General features: G+C 46.0%; 1 protein-coding gene across 1 annotated transcript in view; it reads left to right on the forward strand.

Annotated features, from left to right (window-relative positions):
- LOC126521632 (PX domain-containing protein kinase-like protein) overlaps window positions 1-23,259 on the forward strand; it is an 85,203-nt gene that overhangs the window by 51,250 nt on the left and 10,694 nt on the right. The window contains exons 9-12 of the mRNA XM_050170333.3: window positions 298-422; window positions 2,008-2,125; window positions 16,678-16,756; window positions 20,373-20,505. Coding sequence (XP_050026290.1) covers window positions 298-422; window positions 2,008-2,125; window positions 16,678-16,756; window positions 20,373-20,505 — 455 coding nt within the window. The remainder of the gene's footprint in view (window positions 1-297; window positions 423-2,007; window positions 2,126-16,677; window positions 16,757-20,372; window positions 20,506-23,259) is intronic.

Raw genomic sequence — 23,259 nt, forward strand, 5'->3', positions numbered from 1 at the left:
GTTTGTCCCCGTCATGCTTTTCTGTCCTTTGCCTGCAGTCGCGCCACGCACATAATCATGGACTGCCAACTAGCCCAGTCTCACACTTTGCATCAAAGTAGAAGTGTGTACATATGGACACGACTGAAAATCGTTTTAAGTGGTATGCAGAACTACGTCACATAAGGTGCCGTAACTAATGCAGCAGACGACATCCCCCTCAATCGTAAATGCTTACTGACAGCTCACATTGCCTGCATTCCCATTTATATATCTTGTGCAGCTGTACTTGCTTGAAGACATAAGTTTTGCTTGCAGGGCACTTACACCTTGGCAACATTGTCCTACGAGGTGATGACTGTGTGGTGACGGCACTGCAGAATCAACTGCTTGGCCTGCCCAGCCGGCTACGACCATTAGTTGTTGGCCTCAAGAAAGTCAGGGTAGGTTGTCACAACCCTTAGAGCAGGCGACACATTTGGCCTTTTGATTCATGCATGGTTCACTCCACTGGCACTAGGAGAGCTCAGATGCAGCACTGTTCAGCATTCAGATGCCGACTGCTGCACATGCAACCACTCTCTTAGTGTGGTGCCATTGTGTGCTTTGTATGTGTGTGACCTCAAAGGGCACTGCACCATGATTGACACTGGCTCAGTTTGATGGCAGGGGTAATCAAAGAAATTTCAACATTGTGCTCTGCAGTATACAGCAATACATAACTCTTGGAATTAAATTTTGCTGTGCCAGTTGCTTTCGCAAACACATGCTGAGTAGGCAACTGTAGCTCCGTGCTACAACTACACCACCTCACCAGGCTCACTGCAACATTGTGGCACAGCAGTCCACTGTGCAAGGGTGCATTTCTGCACTGGTAATTGAATACCATGGTGCAGTGCATCTTCAACGGGTTCAGAGGGTTGCAATGAACTCCGTGTGAATGAAAAAATACCATTATTTCAAAGGACTAGCTTTCAGAGCATAGACTGTAGCATTAATAGTCAACATTTTCGCTAATTTCTAGGCACTGGTACACCACACCTGACACCTTGTGATGCCACGTTCACCTGTAAGTGTATGAAAAAAAAAGAAACAGTATGTCCCCATCATGATCATGTTGCTACTAACATGTTTATGCCAGCAGGACAGTGAAGTGTACTCATTCAGCTTAATTAAAATTCGGCATTCTGTAGTTGAAAATAGCACCAGTACTGCTGCCCTGACACATGCCCCTCTGTATTGCATTACGCATCTGCACTAGTGGTAAGTCTGTACTGAGCTAAATTTCTGTTGTCTTGTAATGTTGTCTGGCACATTGATACAGTTGGAGCAAAAGACAGTTTAAAGTCATCTCAGTTTCACCAATACCTTATGAATGTATACACCATTGTCACTGCCACATGTTATATCACGTGATGGTGTGGGTCCTTTAAAATAATTTGCTAACTTTGTCAACGCACTTCTCAAAGCTGTTGTTAAATGCACATATTCAGTAGACAGTCTTTGTTTGAGGCAGCTGCAATACAGTGTGGGAGGTACATGAATTGCTGGTGGGACAGATGTTGCATTGAGCACTACAACATAGAATGTTATGTATAAGAACACACTAGTTAGAATGGTGCTGCATGTTCTCAGAACAGCTTCTGTTTTGTTCCAGTGCACTAGTTTCACTTTTGTGTTGGTGCATGTCCTTCAGCTGGCTGTGGAAGACACCAACTGCGATTTTAATACAATTGTTGTGTGTAAAGCCTATGTTGTGATCCAGCCACCAAGAAAAAAATGTAAATCCAGGTCATAATTGGCCATATATCAAGAAATACATCAAAAGGATGTAAACCCCAATGAATCTTTTGTCAAAAGGCTTCATAATGATTTCCTCATAACAAACCTTTTCATTCGTCTAATAAAAATTATCATGTCCCTGGTGTTAAACTGATTGCTTAAGTCAATGGATTATGATTTGATCTCTGACTTTTGCATCTGCATTAAGCCTTTTTTGACAGGATGTTCTTTTGTTCATTTTGACAGACTGCGGAAGCAGTGGATGTGTATAGCTTTGGCCACCTGATCTATGAAATGACGTTCGGCAGGCCTTGCAATACTCCAACTTGTGATAACTTCCCGGCACCCTGCCCTCCAGAACTGAGTAAGACAGCTTTGTTTTCATCTCTTGCGATACAGCTAATGTACATTATGTTTAGTGAGTGCGTGTTGAGTGTGTTTAGTGTTTAGTGAGTATGTCTAGTGAGTGAGTGTTGCGCATGTGAATGCTTTCTCTAGCTTGCCTTAGAATATGAGCATGGTTAATTTCATGTACTTGCTCCATTTTGTTACCCTACTTACTGGTTGATCCAGGCAAAATAAATCGGCCTTTCAAAGACATAAATTAAGGAATACAGTACAACCTCCTTCATACGTTTTCGAAAAAATGTGAGAAAAAACATACTAATGGATAAAATGTGCCATTGAAAGTCACTAAAAAATTGACTGACTCAATTGTTGCAGACATCTGCGTAATTTGAAGTGCTGCGCAAATCGTTGCAGCAGAAGATGGGGACGTGCATTGAACTGGTAGGGCCTAAGCGACCCAAGATGCTCGTTGTTTTTTCCCTATTGCGTAGTGTTTGAGACTGGGACTGGAAATATAAACGAAATTGAGCTGGTGGGCAACACCGGAATATGGTGCCTACGTTGCCACCAGAGTGATACCTGTGCCGCACGCAGCAGGGAATGGCGGTGCGTTTGGAATGTCACCTATTAAAAGCGTGCAGTACGTTTCCAATGGCACTATGACCCTCTCGCTGTGAAACCAATAAGTGAAGATGCTTATCGCAATAGGGTTGGCGGCGACAGCTGTGAATGCGGTGTGCGATTACTCAGGAGGAGATTCGCTGATAGTGAAATAAGAAACTTAGTGTGCACCAACGTTTCCATGTGAGATGGGCGGGCAAGTATTGCGGAGAAGCTGCTGCATTGGGAGGCTTACTATTCTCAATAACGCATGCACCTCACGCCTTTTCTTGTGGACATGAGATATAGGGGCTGCAAAACGTGTCATACGATCGCTGTTTGCCTATCTACTGAGCATTGGTTTTGAAAGATTAGTGTTTCCCAGGAACGTATGACCTGTTAAAAAATAAGCGTAACTGTATTGGGTCATTTCTTGTGTTCTCGATCGTTGGCGCCGAGAAATCGTACATAATGGGATCATATCATCGAGGTTCAACTGTATCTTAGTACAGATTATTTTCTACATTAGTAACAGCTTTTCTCCTGTAGCACATCCATGTGAATGAATAAAGGGAAAGTCAGACATCCACCCATTCGTAGCAATTGCTACAAGGGAAACCCATACGAGTTCCTCGAAAGAAAAGCCTCATAGTTGAAGAAAAATTCGTCCTGGTCCGGGACACGAACCTGGGACCACCGCCTTTCCAGGGCAGCCGCTCTACCATCTGAGCTAACCAGGCGGCTAGCAGATGGCAGGGCGAAGTCGAATTTGTCGACAACACGAAGCAAAGGCAAGAGTTTGACATAGTAGTTCTTCGGAAACCCGCAAGGTGGAGAGAAGTAATGAATAAAGGGAAAGTCAGACATCCACCCATTTGTAGCAATTGCTACAAGGGAAACCCATACGGGTTCCTCGAAAGAAAAGCCTCACAGTTGGAGAAAAATTCGTCCTGGTCCGGGACATGAACCCGGGACCACCGCCTTTCCGGGGCAGCCACTCTACCATCTGAGCTAACCAGGCAGCTAGCAGATGGCAGGGCGAAGTCGAATTTGTCGACAACACGAAGCAAAGGCAAGAGTTTGACGTAGTAGTTGCCACCTGCCATCTGCTAGCCGCCTGGTTAGCTCAGATGGTAGAGCAGCTGCCCCGGAAAGGCGGTGGTCTCGGGTTCGTGTCCCGGATCAGGAAGAATTTTTCTTCAACTATGAGGCTTTTCTTTCGAGGAACCCGTATGGGTTTCCCTTGTAGCAATTGCTACGAACGGGTGGATGTCTGACTTTCCCTTTATTCATTACTTCTCTCCACCTTGCGGGTTTCCGCAGAACTACGTCAAACTCTTGCCTTTGCTTCGTGTTGTCGACAAATTCAACTTCGCCCTGCCATCTGCTAGCCGCCTGGTTAGCTCACATGGTAGAGCGGCTGCCCCGGAAAGGCGGTGGTCCCGGGTTCGTGTCCCGGACCAGGACGAATTTTTCTTCAACTATGAGGCTTTTCTTTCGAGGAACCCGTATGGGTTTCCCTTGTAGCAATTGCTACGAACGGGTGGATGTCTGACTTTTCCTTTATTCATTACTTCTCTCCACCTTGCGGGTTTCTGCAGAACTACTACGTCATCCATGTGAATGTTACCCTGTGCCATATGGCTCATCAGTTACATTCGGGGACGTTACAAAAGCCCCAGTGTAGAGATGAAATCTTAGAGGGAAGAAAGCATGAGACGGGCTTTGTACGTATACACATGTATATTGGACCTGACTTCCTGGGAGAGTTTTGTAAGCAGCTCTTCAAGAGCAGGAAAAGGTGGTGCAAGAAATGAAATAATATTCAGTAAGTTTAACATGGACTCAGCAACATACAATGTTAAATGCACAATATTATAGTACTTATCAATAAACTGGCATACCAAGCATATGCGCTCATGCTATGCTGGGCCCTGGTGCAGTGCACACTACACACACGCGCGCACTTCCTACAATGATAACATGTATTGTGGGGATGCGTGACGCCTCCCCTGAGATCTAGTTTTCCCGCATAGCTCGTCTCCTGCAGGGCGGCTTCGCCCGCCGCGTGGCCTGGCGCCCGCGGCGGTCGAAGTGGTTGAAGCGCAGTGCGAGAGATGGCGCTAGTGTTGCGCTGCGACGGGGTTACTTAGGCGCGGGAAAGAAAGCCTCTTGCTCTTGAGCGGCGGACTGGTGAACGCGCCGGACGTCCCGCGCGCGCGCGCCAATCCATGTTTCTGCGAGACCGTCTCGCGTGGCCGCCTTCGAACGCACCACGATTCGCGTGACTGTACACGCGAACGACCAGGCGTTGGGATCCAGCATGGGGCAAACATATTCGCTCGCTATGCGGTCGCGGTGAGTCGGACTTCTAGATTTGTCGCGCGCCCATCGGCATGTTTTGGGTATAGCAACTCGGCTAGCAGGCATTGATCTATGAAAGGTGCAATAAATGCCCTTGTGATTGTTTGCACTACTGTACTGTCGTTCCTTTGTCCCAAGAGTACGGAGGAGAACCCCATATCTCCCACAGTATTCTGTGACGAAGCCAGACCCGGGCCAAGACATTAAAGATAATTTCCATGTGTACATCCTCATGCTATAAGGGTTTTTCAATCAATCCAGGAAGGTGCTTGGTGAACACACGCACATGAAGCCAACAGACAGCGAGGCCAGAGAAAGAGAAAGCATACTATTGCACGGTCACAGAGCACACCTAGAAAAGCATTTATCACCAGTTTTCTTGTAGTAATGATAAGATACCTTTGCAAAGCAACACCAGGCAAAGCATGTTCTCGTCTGCTGTGGCACAACCACAGATGTAACAACCACTCCGGTTTCAGCCAAGGTGCTGCAGCGCTGCGTCACAGGCGAGTTTCAGTGCATGCTTCCTATCAGCGCTAGCCAGGAACCTGAAAAATTAAATTAGAGTCGAATTAACAAATGTCTTGTGCAATAAAACCTCATTATCATGGTGTCATTGGAATAGAATATGGACTTTGTTATAAGCGTCAAGGGTTCCTGAACCACCACTCGGGCTTGGTAAAAAAACATAGTTCGCGGATAGCATATGTTGCTGTGAGCATCTCAGCCAAGTTTAGCAGTTGTGCGCGGTGCATGGAGCTTGCAGTCGGAGCGTGAAGTCTCCTTTCTCTCAAACGCTCTCTTTTCAATAGAAACTTGCTCTTCACTCTTTTCTGGACGCTTTATTTCATAGTATAGCAGATTCCCATATACAGCTGCTATTGGCCAATAGCTGACACCAGTCGATGGGGGTGTGTGGATCAGTGCGCTTCTTCCTGCTGTTACTGTGTATACTTATTGACGAAGTTTAATAAACAGGCTGAGCTAAGCGAAAATCTGCTTTCGAATTTCGATAATAATTGTGCACTTCCAGAATAAGCCGACTATTGTCTGCTCACGCTCGGCTGCGATCGCCAGTGTGGCAATTAAATTCTGGCCACCCTGCTTATCGGTGTCTTAGCCGTCGGGTCTTGCTAATTTTGAGTAGTTTCGAACACTCAACTGGCCTCGAATCATGTGACACTAAAGGTCAGACCACACGCACTGCAAAATGCGCAAGTTTAACGTGGCTACTGTCCATCAGTCAAGCTGGTGCAGGACAAAGCCAGTCCACACTACGAAGCGCGACCAAAGTGGAGCATATGAGTGTAAGCACACTCAAGCCCTGTCGTTCACAAAGCCGACATTGCACTTACGCACTACAGTTGAATGTAGCTGCAGTCTGCTACGTAGCGTAGATACCGCAGCTACCGCAGGGTGCTGCAATGAGTCAGCTGGCAGAGCACACTGTGGCTCGATGAGGACAACCGCATCTAGCTTACGTTTGGTGTGTCGTGGGTGCCACAATCGAAAGTAATGGTGTCTACGTGAACACACAAAATGAAATTTGAACTTCGCGCCACAGTGACGCCCACTAGGCAGAGCGTTGTGGGTACATCCCGCTCTGCTGTAGCCTTCACTGTACAAGGCACTAAAAAGGAGTGGAAGCACCGCAAGGAGGGTGTATGATTGCCAATGACTCTACTTCTGCTGAACGTAGAGTACCTTTAGAGCATGGCTCTTGGGTGGCCGTTCCTGTGGCGAGCATTGGCGTCCCTCATAACTGAGCGGACGAGCGCATCGAAGGATGGAAGAGCGAATGCAGAGTGCAGTAGGGATGAATGACAACAATAGTGAAGAGAGCACAAGGAGGAAAGCAGAGAAGGAGGGTATAGTGAAAGTGTGAGAAGAAATGTGTACTGTATTTACTCGAACCTAAGCCAGCCCCGATTTTAAGCCGACCCCCCCATGTCCGAAGCCAGAAAAATTTTAAAAACTTACCTCGAATGTAAGCCGAACAAATAAGTGAGGTCAGCGTTCACAAAATGAAAGCAACATTTATTTAATATGAACATGGTGAGCCCACTCTAAGTCATCATTGCTGCCAGCCTCGTCGCTATAGCCCAGACCACATGTACACTTGCAGATGCATGTAAGCTCGCACCCAGGCATGCGCAGACAGTGCGGCACGGCTCGCACGCATCGAAATGCGGTGTGATCTCAGTGAACGGCGCCTCTCTGTTATCGTGCGCTTACATTCCTTATCGCTCTCATCTCGTCATTGTGGCACACGCAAAAGTGTTTCCCGTTGCCCCCTTCAACCACGGATGTCTTTCTCATCGTTGCTGAAGTTCTCCCCGCTTTCACGTTTGACGATGCCTCTGTGGCTAGCACAACTTTTTGTTTGAAAGTGGCACTATAGTGGTATCGCCTGTTTGGTGCCATTACGATAATGGCACGATATAGGCCACGCCGGTTGTGTACTTCAGTTGGCTACTGCTGCGGCTAGTAGCGGCTGCAATACTGACTTTTCTAGATGGCACTAGCTGGGCACCATACAAATTTGCACATTTTTAAAAAATCCTTGTGTCTAAGCCGACCCAAGAGTCTGGTATGTGATTATCTGAAGAAAAAAAAACTACCTGCCTAGATTCGAATAAATACGGTAGTGCTGCATAAGACGGGCACTGCAGTGACAATAGCTATGAGATGGCACACATAGGCCACGCCGCTTGTATAGTTCAGTTGGCTATTGGCGTGGCTAGTAGCGGCTGGAATACTGACTTTTCTAGATGGTGCGAGCTGTGCACCATACAAATTTGCTTGTTTTTTTTTTTTTAATCCTTGAATCTAAGCCGACCCTAGAGTCTGGTACATAATTATTTGAAAAAAAAAATAACTACCGGCCTAGATTCAAATAAATATGGTAGTGCCGCGCAAGAGGGGCTCTGCAGCGACAATAGCTATGAGATGGTGCCAGAGCAGCATGTGTCGTCTGTTCACCAATGATGCCACCAACAGCATATATGGAAACAAAGCTCCGCATGAGCGGAGGTTTGTTGGTGGCAGTGCTGTGAATCGCGCCCGCGTGTCACCCACGTGCCGCCTCTCACGATCTCCCCAATTGGCGAAGCAGTTGCGCCACACCTGGCTCCGTTTGCCACTTGCTGCATGAGGCAGATTGTCCGTGCCAGTCAAAATATAGTGAAATTAAAACACGGATAGAGCTGCGCTCAAATTTTACATTAGGGAGTGTCGTAACCTTTTGTGAAGTGCCTTGTGGCAAGGTACACTTGAACCTCATTATGACAAAACGGAATATATCGAAATAAATGCAATTCCCATTAACATCCCCCTAGAGATCCGTGTATTTTAACCCTTTTTTTAACCAAGTAAGATTGTTCTGCCAATGGATATAATGGGCTGTATTTGTTGCCGAAACCAAGAATATTGACCGTTTGCACTAAGCATATTGCTTTCCGCTGGGCTACGCACTCGTTCAGCGTGGCATTTCAGAATTCACGCATGAAATTCATCGTAGAGCAGCACTGGTCTTTCTCACTGCCACGCACATTTTCACGTACTGTGGCTGCTGCGCAAAAGCAGCATTTCTTTCTTGTAGCACCTCCCTCTCGCTGCAGCACGTAGCTGGTGAAGCTAGGTGCACCCTCCGAGATTGCAATCTATGAGGCCACGCCAGCTGTGCCGCACCACATTTTGATGATGATGCTCGTGCGCGGCGTGCTAAAAACTGGTCCCTCCTTCTTACTGCAGCATGCCGCACTATGCTGACGCAGCTAGGTGCGACCTCCGAGATTGCATGGAACCGCTCGAGCCAGCCTAGTCAAGCCAGTGCGCTCACAAAGCAGAGCCGCGGAGCCTCGAGAAAGCACAGGATTAGATAGTTTTGCTTTCAAGGGCCGAACACGTCCCTGTATACATCCGCATTTCTGGTGCTCTGCCAAGTTTTGTCTGCCATATATTTTATGGGTTTCATGACAATATGAATGAGCCAAGCGAAAAGCGGCAGCGAAAGACCATCACCATCATCATAAGGACGCTGTCGTAACGGCCGTTGCGTCACGTGCTAAAAAGTCGCACGTTGCACATGCCGGAGTCTTTTGCTGTTGTTCTATTGAGTTTTAATCGCATACGCAGCTGCATAGTGGTTCTGTGGGTAGTGGAGCCATAGTCTTCTTTGCATGTTTAATGGTTTGCATACCATTGGGCATATACTGCAGTACATTGCGAAAATCGTTATAACAATTATGGATATTACTATTATATTACTATATTAACAATTATGGATGGATATTACTAATTCATTTCGGCTTCCCCTTCAACTTCATCACAATGAGGTTCGAGTATATTTCTGAAATAGCCCACATCGACTTCAAGTGCATTTCTCCACTTCAGTAGAAAGTGGGCCCCTTTACCCTTGAAGGGTTGATTCAACTTCCGTAGTGCATTTCCCTATAATGAATAATTTTATTGCAGATTTAAAGTCATAAGATACTTATTATTTTAAGAAAAGGACGGTAAGCATTTCTTTTAGATGGCATTAAGGCAACAAAAATTATTCTCATGTTTACTACACATTTGCTCATCGAGATACGGATAAACTGGATTAGCGATTTTTCCCGAAATATATTAAAAGTCACTGCACTTATTTTTATCCTAAAAAAAATTACCAACAATTGTGACATTCCCTGATGCGAAATTTGAGTGCACCTCTGTAGTGTATTCATTTCACGGTATACTGAAGCATTACACCGATCACCGCACCAATTGACAAAGCCGCGACGCTCAGCATTATATATAGACCGGCCACACAGTTGCTGCTTCCCAGCAACTGCAGCTTATGCAACCGTAGCCTTTACCAAGAAAAGCTTGTGGTGAATGCTATGCATGAAGGCGAGCTTTCTAGTTCTTTTTTTCTTTCCCCCACACGGCTGGTGCCGCGAATGCGTGGATGTGAGTGCCATCTGGCGGTACTTCAAGGTGGCGTCCTCTGCTTTTCTCCTCATGCTTCCGCTGCACCCTTCTCCTCCACTTTCCTCCTTGCTAATTCACTCAGTTATGCCGAGGGAGGATGCCGAGTCTCATCGCAGGAATGGGCGCCTAAGAGCAAAATTGACTTGCCATCCTGGCCCTACAAAAGTGCATGTCCAGCGAAGCTGTTGAAAAGCACCACAACTGCTGAGGGGGGTAGACAATGCTTTATTGCTTTAGAGTAATGGTGATATTTACAGCATGCCACCGCCTGTAGAGGTGCTGCAACAGCATTCAAATTGGTTATTAGGCTGGTTCTTTTATATACAGAAGGCTAGGGATGTCACTCCACACTTTGCCATCGCCACGGCAGCTTGTGCAACAGTAATCTTAAGAGGAAACCTTAGCTCGGGCCCAACTTCGACGCAGCCTATTCAAATACATGTAAAACTCAAAAATGTTTTTCTGAGATAACCCCTAGACCGAGTTTAATGAAATTTGTTGAATTTGAGAGAGAAAGCTAAATTCTAGTGACTGTTGGAAGCGGAATTTTGATTTAGGGCCTGAATTCTGTTAAGAAGATTTTCAAATATTCGACCATTTGAAAAAAATAGGATGACGTTTACAAAGTCACAACTCTGCATCAAAAACAGATATCGTGGTTCTGTAAATGGCATCCATTAGATCATTCAAAGCGGACAAATTCAATGTGTCTTTCTACATCTTACGTGAATATGTTACGTTGGTTACAAGGGTTTTGCAAAAGCTGTATTTCCATATTACTAAATTTCTTTATATTCATGTGTAACATATCAATTTTGTCCGCTTTAGATGTACCATTAGATGCAATTCACACAATTGTATTATCCTTTTTCTTTGTTGAGGTACAATGTTTTAAACTTCATAGTTTTGTCTTTTGAAAATTTTCGATTTTCGCCAATTTTTAATAAAAAAAATTGACGACGTAACTCGTAAATTCAAAACCAACAGTCTCTAGAGTTTAAGTTTTTCTTTTAGATGCAACAAACCTCGTCAAATTTGGTGCAGTGGTTGCCCAGAAAAACGAATTCTCCTTTTACATGTATTTACATAGGAGCACCCGAGCTAAAGCTTCCTCTTAACTGGGAAACGTAAGCAGGGTGAGCTATGTGCTTCACATTGTTATCAGGAGTGCCTTGTCATCAATCATGTGGTTTGGATTATTGTTTTATGCTTGTTCTTTATTGAAATGTGTGCTGTTCTGTATGTAGTATGCGTGATTCCTTCACTTTCACTTCACTTTGCCGACAGCTTGAAGCCTCGGCCTTACAGGGGCGTGAACCACTGCTCCTCGCCCTGCACTGCCACCGGGATCGTACCACATTTTCATTGACGGATGCAGACACAGAAAATGCTGACCAAGTAGAGGCTAACAGCTTTGCTGTAAAATAGCTTTGAAAAAAACCAGCATGCACGACCATAACAAGAGAGTAGCATGCCATATGAGTGCCCGCAAGCAAATTTATTGGTTGTGTGCTCGTCGGAAAAATCTAGCGAGAAACACACAGTGGTATTCGTTTGACGGATCGCTAGACGAGATACAATCATTCTGGTGTGCTTGTGAAAAGAAACACACAGGTGGCGATGTCATCCATTTTGCAAGTGCCGACTTGTAAACTAAGCCTAATTGCTTGCCTGTGAGAGAACCATGCAGGTGAACATCTTGCAGAAATGCTTTGAGGGATTAGAAACAAGAGAAGGTAGCCGAGAGGTGCAGCTCAATTAAATTTTTTTATAACCGATGGGACGTAGCAGATTATTCTAAGTGACACCAGGCAATACTTTCATCCAAGAAGTTTATTCAAGCGTGTACATGTACCACGGTGGCCATTTCGGACTTGTTTCTACTGCGATACTTCCAAAGCAGTGATCCTTAAATGATCAAAGTGTAGAGTCCTCAAATGAGACACAATATTGCATAAAGTGCACTCCAACAGCATGCGAGCTTGTTAAGCATATACTATTTAAGTAAAGAAGCGCTCAATACAGACAACATGAGAGTGGCAAAATTCTGCTCATGGCTGCTAGTAGCTGCCTTGTCTGATGGTTGCCATTACATAATCCCAAGGAACTGCTACCATGTGGCTGAGTGGCCTTTGCAGTGCTCTTTGCCTATGCAGATTGATAAGATGTAGTGAACACGCAAAAACATGTGTGGCTGTCTGTAAGTCTAAAGTGATGTGCACTGCACGGGGTTTGTTCAAATGTGTAGGCTGCAGACGGAGGTTTCCGAAGACATCGTGAAGCTGGTCGATGTGCTCGCTTGCTGTTAGAAAGAAGGTGAAAGTGTTTTCTTCGAAGAATTCAGCTGGCAGACGACGTGAAGTGCCGTAAACAAGCTCTGCAGGAGCACAGGAGAGGTCCTCTTTGAAGACAGATCAAATTCCAAGAAGTGTGAGCGGAAGTCAGTCAGCCCACTTGTTAGGGCAACCATGCATTGTGAATGCTGCCTTGAAATGGTGATGAAATTTCTCTACGAGGCCGTTTGCTTGAGGATGGTAGGAGGCAGTTTGCAAGTGTGCTGTTCCAAGAAGTTGATGGAGCTCCGCAAAAAGGGGTGATTCGAATTGGCAGACTCAATCGTAGACAATTTTCGTTGGAGAGCCAAATCAGGATACCCGAATCGAAACAAAAGCTGCAGTGACCATAGCTGCAGACATGTCAGGAATAGGTGCTGCTTCGGGCCAGCGGGTAAATGAGTCGACACATGTCAGAAGATAGTGATAGTATTGGCATGGTGCTAGCGGGCTGACGATTTCGACCTTCACAATGGAGAAACATTTGTCGGGTTTCAGGAAAGGCTTTGTCGGGGGAACAAGGCACCATTGAACTCTCGCATGCTGACAAGGCGCGCACAACCAAACCCAGTCCCTGATGTTCGCACTGATGCCAGGCGAGACAAAGCATGATGAGACAAGCTTTTGGGATGCACATATGCCTGGGTGAGAAAGAGTGTGATAAGCATTGAATATTTGCTTGCAGACAGAGGCGGTTAGGTAAGGCCGAGGTGTGCTGTTGGATGTGTCACAATAAATTGGCACATCTTCAAAGGTGACTGATTCAAGCTGAAACATGTTGATGCTTCACATAGATGACAGAGCTCAGAATCATTTGCTTGTTTTGTAGCCAATTCTTGGAGGTTGAAAGGAAATGATGTTGACGTAGAGCTCTTGGAGCGACTATGTGTCATCCACGTGACTGAAGGCACCAGCTGGCGAGTTGTCAACGCCGATGACATGGCGTATGTCAGTTGAAAACTCTGAGATGAAGGCGAGCTGGCGCACCTCGTGTGGAGTGTATAGTGAATCAGAGTAGGCAAGAGGCTTGTGGTCAGTGAAGATTGCGAACAAGCGGCCTTCAAGTAGGTGTTGGAAATGCCTCATGGCAAGAATTATGGCGAACAACTCACAGCCAAAAACGCTAGTGTGTTTGAGTAGGGGTCATGCGTTCTGAGAAAAAGGCAAGGGGCTGCAACCTTTTGTTGCAGTACGGCTCCGACCGCAAAGCTGGAGGCATTCGTCATGAGCAACAACAGGTTGCTCGGGTTGGGATGGGATAGCAGTGTGGCGTCGGCCAAAGCATGCTTGATGGAATTGAAAGCTTCATCTGCCGTGGTGTCCCGGGGCAGTGCAGCTCACGAGTGTTTGCCGCAGAGCAAACGCTTGAGGGGTTCCGGCAGCATAGCACAGCTTCTAATAAATCAGCAGTAAAAGTTTACCAGGCCTAGAAGCTGGCAGAGCTTAGTGATTGAAGCTGGCTTGAGGAACTCCATGATGGCCTACACTTTGTGAGGAAGAGAATCCGTTGTTATCCAAGCAATGGCTGAGAAAATCAAGTAATGATACTCCAAACTCGCCCTTGGCAGTGTTGACAATGATACCGTTTGAGTTTGAGTCTGAGTTTGAATTTATTCAACCATGTGGCAGGTGCTCAGAAAGCTGATGGAGGTGTTGGAGGTGCTCTTCGTGGGATGAGCTTCGCACAAGCATGTCGTCAACGTAGGTGAACATGAATGGCAGACCACATGTAACTCTGCCGTTGGCCCTCTACGTGGCTAGCTTCGGACCCGCTACCTCGGACCATTCCCTGTTTTGGAATGTTTCCCTTCTAACTTCATTGTTGACGTAAATGGGACATGAGATACTACCGCGCTTGGGCGACTTAAGCCAGCATTCAGCGAAGCACCTGCGCTTAATGATCTCACTATGCCTTCCTTGGAAGTGTTGCTCCTCTTCATCGCATTCACTGGACTGCCACTTGGGCATTATGAACATCGTTCATTGCTTCAGCTTCCTCTCTAAGTGGGGAGCAATCTGTAGCGGCGTGGTGATGGAGCTGCACACCACCCCCGCACCCATAAACAACTCTGCTGGGTGTCCCGCGGGCCTCTCGTGAATGTACCTTCATGGGTTCTGCACACCAGGCACACGGACACATGATCTGACTCGCTGTGCCAAACGTCGTTTGGTGCGTAAGCTCGCTTTTCTCATGACTTTATTTACTGCTTTCCTTTCGCACTAGGTCCACGCACTGTCAATTCTCTCCTTTTTGGACACAAAAAAACTAGGCCTTGTTACTGAAAAGACGTGTGTCGGTTTTTTCCACCATGACTCTACAAAGATATGAAAAGGGCGGTGTACCGTCTGTGCTGCACTGAGTGGTCCCATGCATATAAAGGACACTCATAAGAACAGTATGTGGTGCCACCCACTTCAAATAACTCTTTCCTTGCCAGAGAAAAAAATAACTGTTTCTTTATGGCTTTTGTAATTCTATTTCATTGAGTGTGTAATCGTGGTTGCAACAACATGATGTGTATATCCAGAGATGGTATACCTATGCCAATTGCGCCAAAGTGGTACATTTGTGCCGAGCTGCACCAAAACCATAGAAACGCTTAAGATTGCACCCCAGCAGCTCTAAAACATTTAGCGCGACTACCACAGGTTTGTGTTGAGGCCAGATTTGGAGGAAAGTGGCAGCTAGGTAAATAGCCTAGGCTTTTGGGACTTCATCCTCAGGGATATCTGGAGTCACCGCGATAGTCTAGCCTCACGCAAGCCCTGTGCTGTTCTGGTGCATTCACGTGCGATAACGAATGAGCATATTAGTGTGCCCGTGAATCCATCCCTGTTTGTGGTTTTTTGAGGACTTGTCAGTAGCATATGTTGAGGCTTGTCTCGTGAGAGGCCAACACACGTACAACAATAGGCACACAATCATTCTTGCCAGCGGGGTCAGTGGTAGACCAAATGAGCCTTGCTTGTTCACCTGGCATCGAGAGACACCCCATTTCTTTTGGAAGTCTTTTCACATGTCAACTGTTAAAACAGTTAAACTTTGATATAATAAACTTCAATATAATGAAATTCTTGATATAGTGAAATATTTAACTTTTTATGACCTTTTGTCCATAGAACACCATGTGGAACCTCAATATAACTAAGTGTGTTTCAAGATAACGGAATTTCACTGCCACCATGTCGGAATACCGAGACAATAAATGGAAAGTTCCACGGATTAAGGATGGTCAAATTACAAGCAGCTGCTTACGAATGCACCTCTCGAATCACACGCCACGCGAACTACTCGCTGCAGTGGCTTAGCGGCTATGGTGTTGCGCTGCCGAGCACGAGTTCGCGGGATGAAATCCCGGCCGCATTTCCATGGGGGCAAAACGGAAAAACAGCCATGTCCTATGCATTAGGGCCACACTAAAGATCCCCTGGTGGTCAAAATTAATCTGGAGTCCCCACTATGGCATGCTTCATAGTCAAATAGTGGTTTTTACACAACACCCCAGAATTCAGAATTCATGCTGTGCAACCAAAAGAGACCGCCAAAGTGGAGCAACATCATGCCCTGTATAAAATCCAAGTGAGATAAGATCCTATGATGCCCTGTGCGCTGTATGCTTTGGGCATGAGTAAAAGTGCATGAGGGTGAGGTGAGAAGGATGGTGGCTTGATGAGAGCCGTCTTCCCGCACGAGCAAGGGGGAAGGGTAACGACCTCATGGTAACCTGATTAGGCAGGCATGAGGGGAGAGTGGGGCAGATTGGGGCGCAGCTGTGACTGCGCTTGGCTGTCAGCATGGCTGAGCTCATACGCAGCCCATGCGCCCTGTTTTAGAGGTAATCTGCCGCATGTGCAAAGAGCGGCTGTGCCAAGATGGCGTAGCATCATGTATGCTCTCTTCCTGTGCATTTAGTACTGGAGGTTGTGTAATCTTGATTTTCGGAGATGCGTTGAAGTGAGAGGCAGATGAAGCATTCACTCCCCGCTGCCGGCGGTTTTCATGATATTGTTGTCCCACTGCAGGCGACACTATCAGCCATGGGGGTGGAGTAGATGCAAATATGTGGCTGGCTTCGCTTCATACTACTGATGTGAAGACATTGTCGAAACGGCATGAAACAGTATGTTGCCCCCACATGGCAAAAAAAAAATGAAGTAGCCATGAAAGTCTTTAAACAAGACAGTATTTAGAATAATGCAAGTTAGTTATAATGGGGGCAGGGTGAGGGTACTGAATTTTCAGTTTTGTGAGAGGTTTTGTTTTGAATGTGTGCTACTCTCGCTGGCTCTGTTGCAGGGTCAGTTCTGGAAGCGCTTCTTTCTACGGAAGCATGCAAGAATGGACTGCCTTCAGTGGCCAACCTGCTCATGCATCCGTGAGTGAACAGAAAGCTTTGCTTCATTCATCAGGTTTAGCTTGTCTGGAGAACAGCACATTGTATGGTGCAGCAGCCAAATTGTTTTGAGAGCATTGATCTGAATGCTTCAAAAATTTCTTGTGTGGTCATAGCATGATTTTTCAGTGTAATCAGTGTGTCATAAAGGTACAAAAGGCTGAAGAGGTCGCAGGCAGATTGAGGCCTGAATTGATCAAACAGTGGAGCAAACAAGGGAACCCTTTAGCCAGAATGTTTCAGCAAGGGGACTTGTCTGATTCGATGGAGAATGTTGGTTCCAGGCTGAAAGCTTCAGATCGATGCTTTCTTCAATTAATAAGTCTGTCAGAGTTGCATATGCATGGAGATGGTTCTTGACGCTTCGACCACTTGCTGCTAACGTTGTTGAGTAGTTGCTGTGTGTAATTGCTCCATCCAAGTTCAGATTATTGAGATATTCTCTTTGTAGCCTAGTAGTAGTTTTACTAGTATGACTTAAGAAAAGGAGAAACTGCTGTAGCTCCAGGAAAATGGCATGTACCATCAACCACAAAAGTTTATAGGATGCAGGATCTGCGAAGAAGCTGAATTCTAGCGAAGCATGGTCACACAGCCTTGAATTAAATGTTCCAGCATGTAGTAGCCTTCACCACCTACACAGTGATTTATTAAATTAGAAGTGCCATGTCTTAGCATTGCAGGAATTCACATTTGCAGGGGAAACCGTATCCCGTAAACTTTTGCTGTTGGCTGTACTATTACATATTCTGGCCAGATTAGTGTCTTGAAATAGAACTCTATTTTAGTGGACTGAAAGTTTCCTACTGTGATATCTGCTGTGCATCTAAGTTTCTGTCATAATGACGTCAAGAAGCCTCTCCCTCCATGAAGATCATCCAGTATCGTTTGTTCAATGTTTTAGTAAATGACTGCATGCTTTACCCTTCTGCTTGGCAAGCTGAACCTATGCACTGTGGCTCACAGCAGCTTTGGTCATCAAAGCAGCCACTAACTGGTCCATGGGGAAGATTTTGCCGATAAGAATAAGACATGAATTGGTGCATTATTACACCAGTTTTTCACATTAGGGGCAGAAGTTGTCAAATGGGTTTTTCAGAAGAGTGCAGACATTGCCACAAACCACTGTTTAAATGTTACTATGAGAGTGAGATGTAGAATGCCTTCTCCTGTATGAGAGAGAGAGAGGTATTTATTATGATAGAAAAGCTGAGAGGTTGGCCTGAATCAATGTTCCTACCAATGCTCTTGTATGAGCAGTGCCAGTACAAGGTGGTTTATGAAAGTGTGGAACCCATCACTATGTGATTGCTGCAGCCTTTGGTTTTGTGTTATTTTCTTTTCACAGGATTGTGTTAGAAAAGTGGCAGCTTGTTATGATAAAATTTACAGGGTCCATTATGAAAGTAATGCACATGATTTTATTATGATGCGACTATCCATAGCAGTGCGGTAAAACCGGTCAGGAAATGTGGCAAGTGTCATGCCCTGCCAATGTAGTCGGTCACCAGTTTACTCTGAGCAGTGTGAGCAGATAACATGGCGGGATGGAGCGTTCGCTTGAACAGCGATACGCTATCAAGTTTTGCATGAGGCTTGAAAAGAATGCAACCGAAACATTCCAGATGCTTCAAGAGACCTTCAAGGACAACTGCATTTCACGTTCACACTCTGGAAGGTGGCACAAGGCGTTCAAGGAGGGCTGGGAGGAGGCCACCGACGTACCCCGTTCAGGACACCCAACAACGACCAGAACCGACGAAAACGTGGATTGTGTATGCGAAGTTCTGCGTTCTGACCATCGATTGAGCATCCAACAAGTTGCTGACATCCTACACATGTTCACATTTGTGGTACATGGGATAGTGACCGAGGATCTGCAAATGCGCAAGGTCTGCAAGAAGCTTGTGCCGAAAGTGTTGACAGAAGATCAGAAAGAACTTTGAGTTTCACGCTGTCAAGAATTTATACATTTGATTCAAAATGAGCCAGACTTTCTTAACTCTGTCATGCCCGGAGACTAATCCTAGATGTTTGAGTACGACCCAGAATCGAAAAAGCAGAGCAGCGAGTGGCACACAAAATCATCCCCCCGCCCCAAGAAAGTGCAAATGAGCAAGTCTCACATCAAAACGATGCTCATTGTCTTCTTTGACACCCGAGGAATCGTCAATTTTGAGTTTGTACTGCAAGGAGAAATTGCCAACTCAGCCTTTTACCTGGAGGTGCTCAAGACATTGAAATGTCGGGTCTCACGTGTCAGGGCTGACATCAAAGACACGGTCAAGCTCCACCATGACAATGCCCCCAGCCACATGTCCTTCATCGTCACCAACTTCCTGGCCCGGAGCAACACCCCGGTGGTCCCCCATCCCCCTTACAGTCCTTACTTAACTTCGTGCGACTTTTTTTTTTTTTTTTCCCCAACTGAGCGCTGAAAGTAAAGCATTAGGAGACCATGGAAAACATCCAAAAGCATGTTACAGCGTTCCTGAGAGACATTCCCATCGAGGACTTTCAGGGTGCCTTCCAGGCGTGTACAGTAAGTGTACAGTCGCTGACTGATTTTTCGGACTCCAAAAATTTGGACATGCTCGATTATTCGGTCTGCTTCACTGCACCGCCATTCTCCCCATAGACCATAATGTATAACAACTGCCGAAAGTTCTGACACCTTGCAACCTCTCGTCTGATTTTTCAGACACTTCTTGAGCCAACTCGATCGAAAACACCATGGACTGACTCTGACCGGTGCATGGTTCGACTTGCTGAACACCATTTTTGTTTTGAACGGTGCCTCCTTGCTGCCCCACGAAGTGGTGCTACTGCAAATCCCCGCTCATCATCACCGTTTCTGCCTGGTTCGATAGAGTGGTTTACAGCAGTTCCGGTTTCAGCTTAGTAAGCCATGTCAAGACAATCCAGCAGCTGATTTGTTTCTTCGCGCACGACGCTGCGAGTGGGCCACATTTTTCGTTTGTGCGACTGGACACCGTCTCATTTGACAGTTTCGCAGATGCTCACGCTGCTGTACTGACATGCACAGAACTCGATGACGGCGAGATCATTCGTCAGGTTTCGGCTGCACCGCCGGACGATGACTCCGAGTTGGAAGATGACGCACCATGTGCTATGCTGCCGTCGCATGCGGAGCGTGTACAAGCAGTCACTGTGCTTTCAACCACCTATAGTGACCGTAAGACCCTCTCCGAGATTCAGGCTTATCTGATTGCACGTAAACGGAACAGCGTGCAACGGCGCATTCACGATTTCTTCAGGCATACGGCCCAGCCCGAATAAGTGCATGGAAATAAAAGATTTCTTGGTGTGGTTTTTTTTTTTTTTCTTTCTTAATCTGCTTTTTCGGACACCTGTTTATTTGGACATTTCCGCAGTCCCCGTGAGGTCCAAATAAACGGTCGGCGACTGTATTGATGCAGAAGGAGAGTATTTTGAAGAATTTTAACCATTTGTACAGTTCCGGTCAATAAATGTGTTTTTTCCAGAAAATGCACATTACTTTCATAATGGACCCTGTATAATAAGAATGTTTGCTTGTTAGCCACGGCAACTGTTTAAATGAGATTTATGGATTCAGCTTTTTCCAGAAGGTGGCACCGGCCAACGGAAGCATAGCCAAATTGGCACTCAAAGTTCCCAGTTTCTTGAAAGATGCACTCAAGACTGCACGCTCACGCACGGAGAAGAGGCTACAGGAGGATCAGAAGCAGGTGTGTGTCTGTTTTTACCACATCTGCTGGGCAAGGTGAGATTCTCAGCCGCGTGTTTGGTCTCATGGCAAAAGAAGTTGTGGGTACCATCATATTGTTACGGGGATGTTGGGGGTATTCTTAGTTTTCCGAAAGGGTGCGGCCAAAAGCCACAGGGGACGAAAGGTGATGTGGCTGCGGCGAACAGGAAGATGGGCAACGTGTTTGCGATGAATGAGACTGATGTCCGCACGGTGATGGTGAGCGACTGTACCACGTGTTCCTAGCAGAGTTGTCAGTGCTGTTAGACTCGGTGGTGGGCAAAACATTGCGGGCATTTCCATCAAAACGGCTTAGTTGGTCAGCGTGCGAGGTGTTGAGAACCACGAGTTGCGACAGTATCGGGCGACATGACCAATGTGGCAACAGGTGAAACATATTGGCTGGTCGTCCGCAGTTCTCCACTCAGTCAGGTTGTGATGCGGAGAGAAGCTTCGGGGTGGAGCAAAAATAGTAGAAGGGTGTTCGTTGGCTATGGGGTTAGTGACAGCACAGACAGAATGTAAACCAATGTTTTGAAGTTCCTGGCGAACGATGGCTTGTACGAGGGGAACTAAAAAAGCTGTAGCATCAGCGCTACGTGAACAGAAAGCTGTGGGTGCCATTGCATCCAGTTCACGTCGAACGATTTGCGCCACGTTCTCTGATGGCGATGCACGCTGCTGTGCGGGTTGATCTTTACACATCAACATTGTGGCAGCATTTGGAAGTCTGGTGAATGGTTGCAAGACGTGTTGGCTTTTGGCCTGCTCGAATTGTCGACACTCTTTGATGATAGCATCAACCGTCGAGCAGCTTTTGCACATGAGTTGATTAAAGGCAACGTCAGCAATGCCCTTAAGCGTGTGCCCAACCTTCTCAGCTTCTGTCATGCCGTTATCGGCTTTACGACAAAGCGCCAGCACGTCCTGGATGCACGAGACATAGGACTCCGTGGGGGATTGTGCACAGGAGGCCAGTTCCTGCTTTGCTGCAATTTTATGGCCAGCTGGTTTGCCAAAAAACTCTGTCAACTTCTCTTTGCATTGGTCCCAGCTGGTTAGCTCCTCCCCGTGGTTTTCGTACCACACCTTTGCCGTGCCTCTTAGGTAGAACAGGTTAACTAGCATAAGTGTAGGGTCCCATCTGTTGATTCCACGCACACGTTCGTGCATCATCACCCACTCCTCAACATCGGCGCCATCGGTCCTGCAGAAAGTTGCAGGATCCTTGGGTCGCACAACCACAACCGAAGGGGACAGCGACGCAGCTGGCTACGGTGACGTTGGAGGCGGCAACGGTGTTGATCCCGCGTGCTCACCGCCATTCGTGGTGGGGACGGTGCTGCAACATCCACTGCGGAGCTCTGTTTCCAGCCGTGGTACCCAGCACCTCCCACCAATATGTTACGGGGATGTTGGGAGTATAGAAAGGCCGTATTTACAATATATACATAAGCAGAGTCAGTGTAGTTAAATATGGCTGACCAGCAACAACATGCAGCAGCCAGTGTCTCACAATCTTCTTCTTCCTTCCTCTTCTTTTATCCTTCCATAACAATATTTTAGAGTGGTTGAATGAGGTTCCTCCTTTTTGACTCTAGTAGGCAGTGACGACATGATGTCAACATGAATACTCAAGGCACTATAGTTAGTGTTGTGGTGGGGGTACTATAAATGGGTGCAAATAGTAAATTTTGAGGCCGAATCAAACATAAGTTGAGTGGTTCCAGAAACAAATTGAAAATCTTTTATAAATAGTTTTCAAATAATGAACAGGAATTTTCATTGTTAACATTGAACTGTGTTCACATGCTACTGTATATACTCGTGCAATGGCCACAGGTTCTTTTTTTTTTTTCCCCAGATATTTGGGGTGAAAATTGGTGAGGTGCGACCATTACATATGGAGAAAAGGACAATTTTTTTTTGCATAATTATTTTTGTAGTATTTGCCTTTATTTAACTGCAGCACTCGCTTGTACTGGTTCTGGCTATTCTTAGCCATTCCCGTAGCATGTCACCTGCTGGCTGGAAGAAATGGTGATGCCCCACAGACCAGCAATGGCAGTGTCTCGGAAGCAGCTGCTAAATCTCGGAGACTGTGCTTTCGCTACCTGGAGGCGCCGAAAACTTGGCACGGCTGCCTTGCTTTTCCACTGGTTAAAAAAAAATGCTTCAGAATTCTCACACCACACAACAGATAACACTGCCAACCTTCTCAAAAATCAAGGGTTGCAGCTTATACATAGGTAATTTTTAAACATATTTTGGGGGGATTTCTTTTACAAAGTTCTGGGTGCGGCTTTAACATGGTTTTGGCCATTACACGAGTATATATAGTAATGTACATGATCCAAAGGTGCTACATCCATTTACTAGTACTACTGCATGGTTATGTAACTCTAACCTAGGTGAATGATACCACATTCAGAGTGTTCGTAGCCCTGAGTTAATTCTTTCAGGTGCGATTGGTTGACCAGTTAGTTAAACTTAATTATGCAAAACTTTGGATATTCTTATATAGGGCGTAAGTTGTATTGTAAAACTTGTAGAGCATGCTTTAAAACACCAACTGAAGTTTGCGTGGCTGTTTATTCTGGGCTCTGAAGAAAGCCCATAAAATATGAAAGTGACATGGTTGTGTGCTTTCGGGTCTGGATTGGAGTACTCTCAGTCATGTTTTCAAAGAATGAAGTCTTCATGCTCATATTAAAACAAAAGATTACAAGGGTGC

Source organism: Dermacentor andersoni, chromosome 6, assembly GCF_023375885.2.
Source record: "Dermacentor andersoni chromosome 6, qqDerAnde1_hic_scaffold, whole genome shotgun sequence".
Lineage (NCBI taxonomy): Eukaryota > Metazoa > Arthropoda > Arachnida > Ixodida > Ixodidae > Dermacentor > Dermacentor andersoni.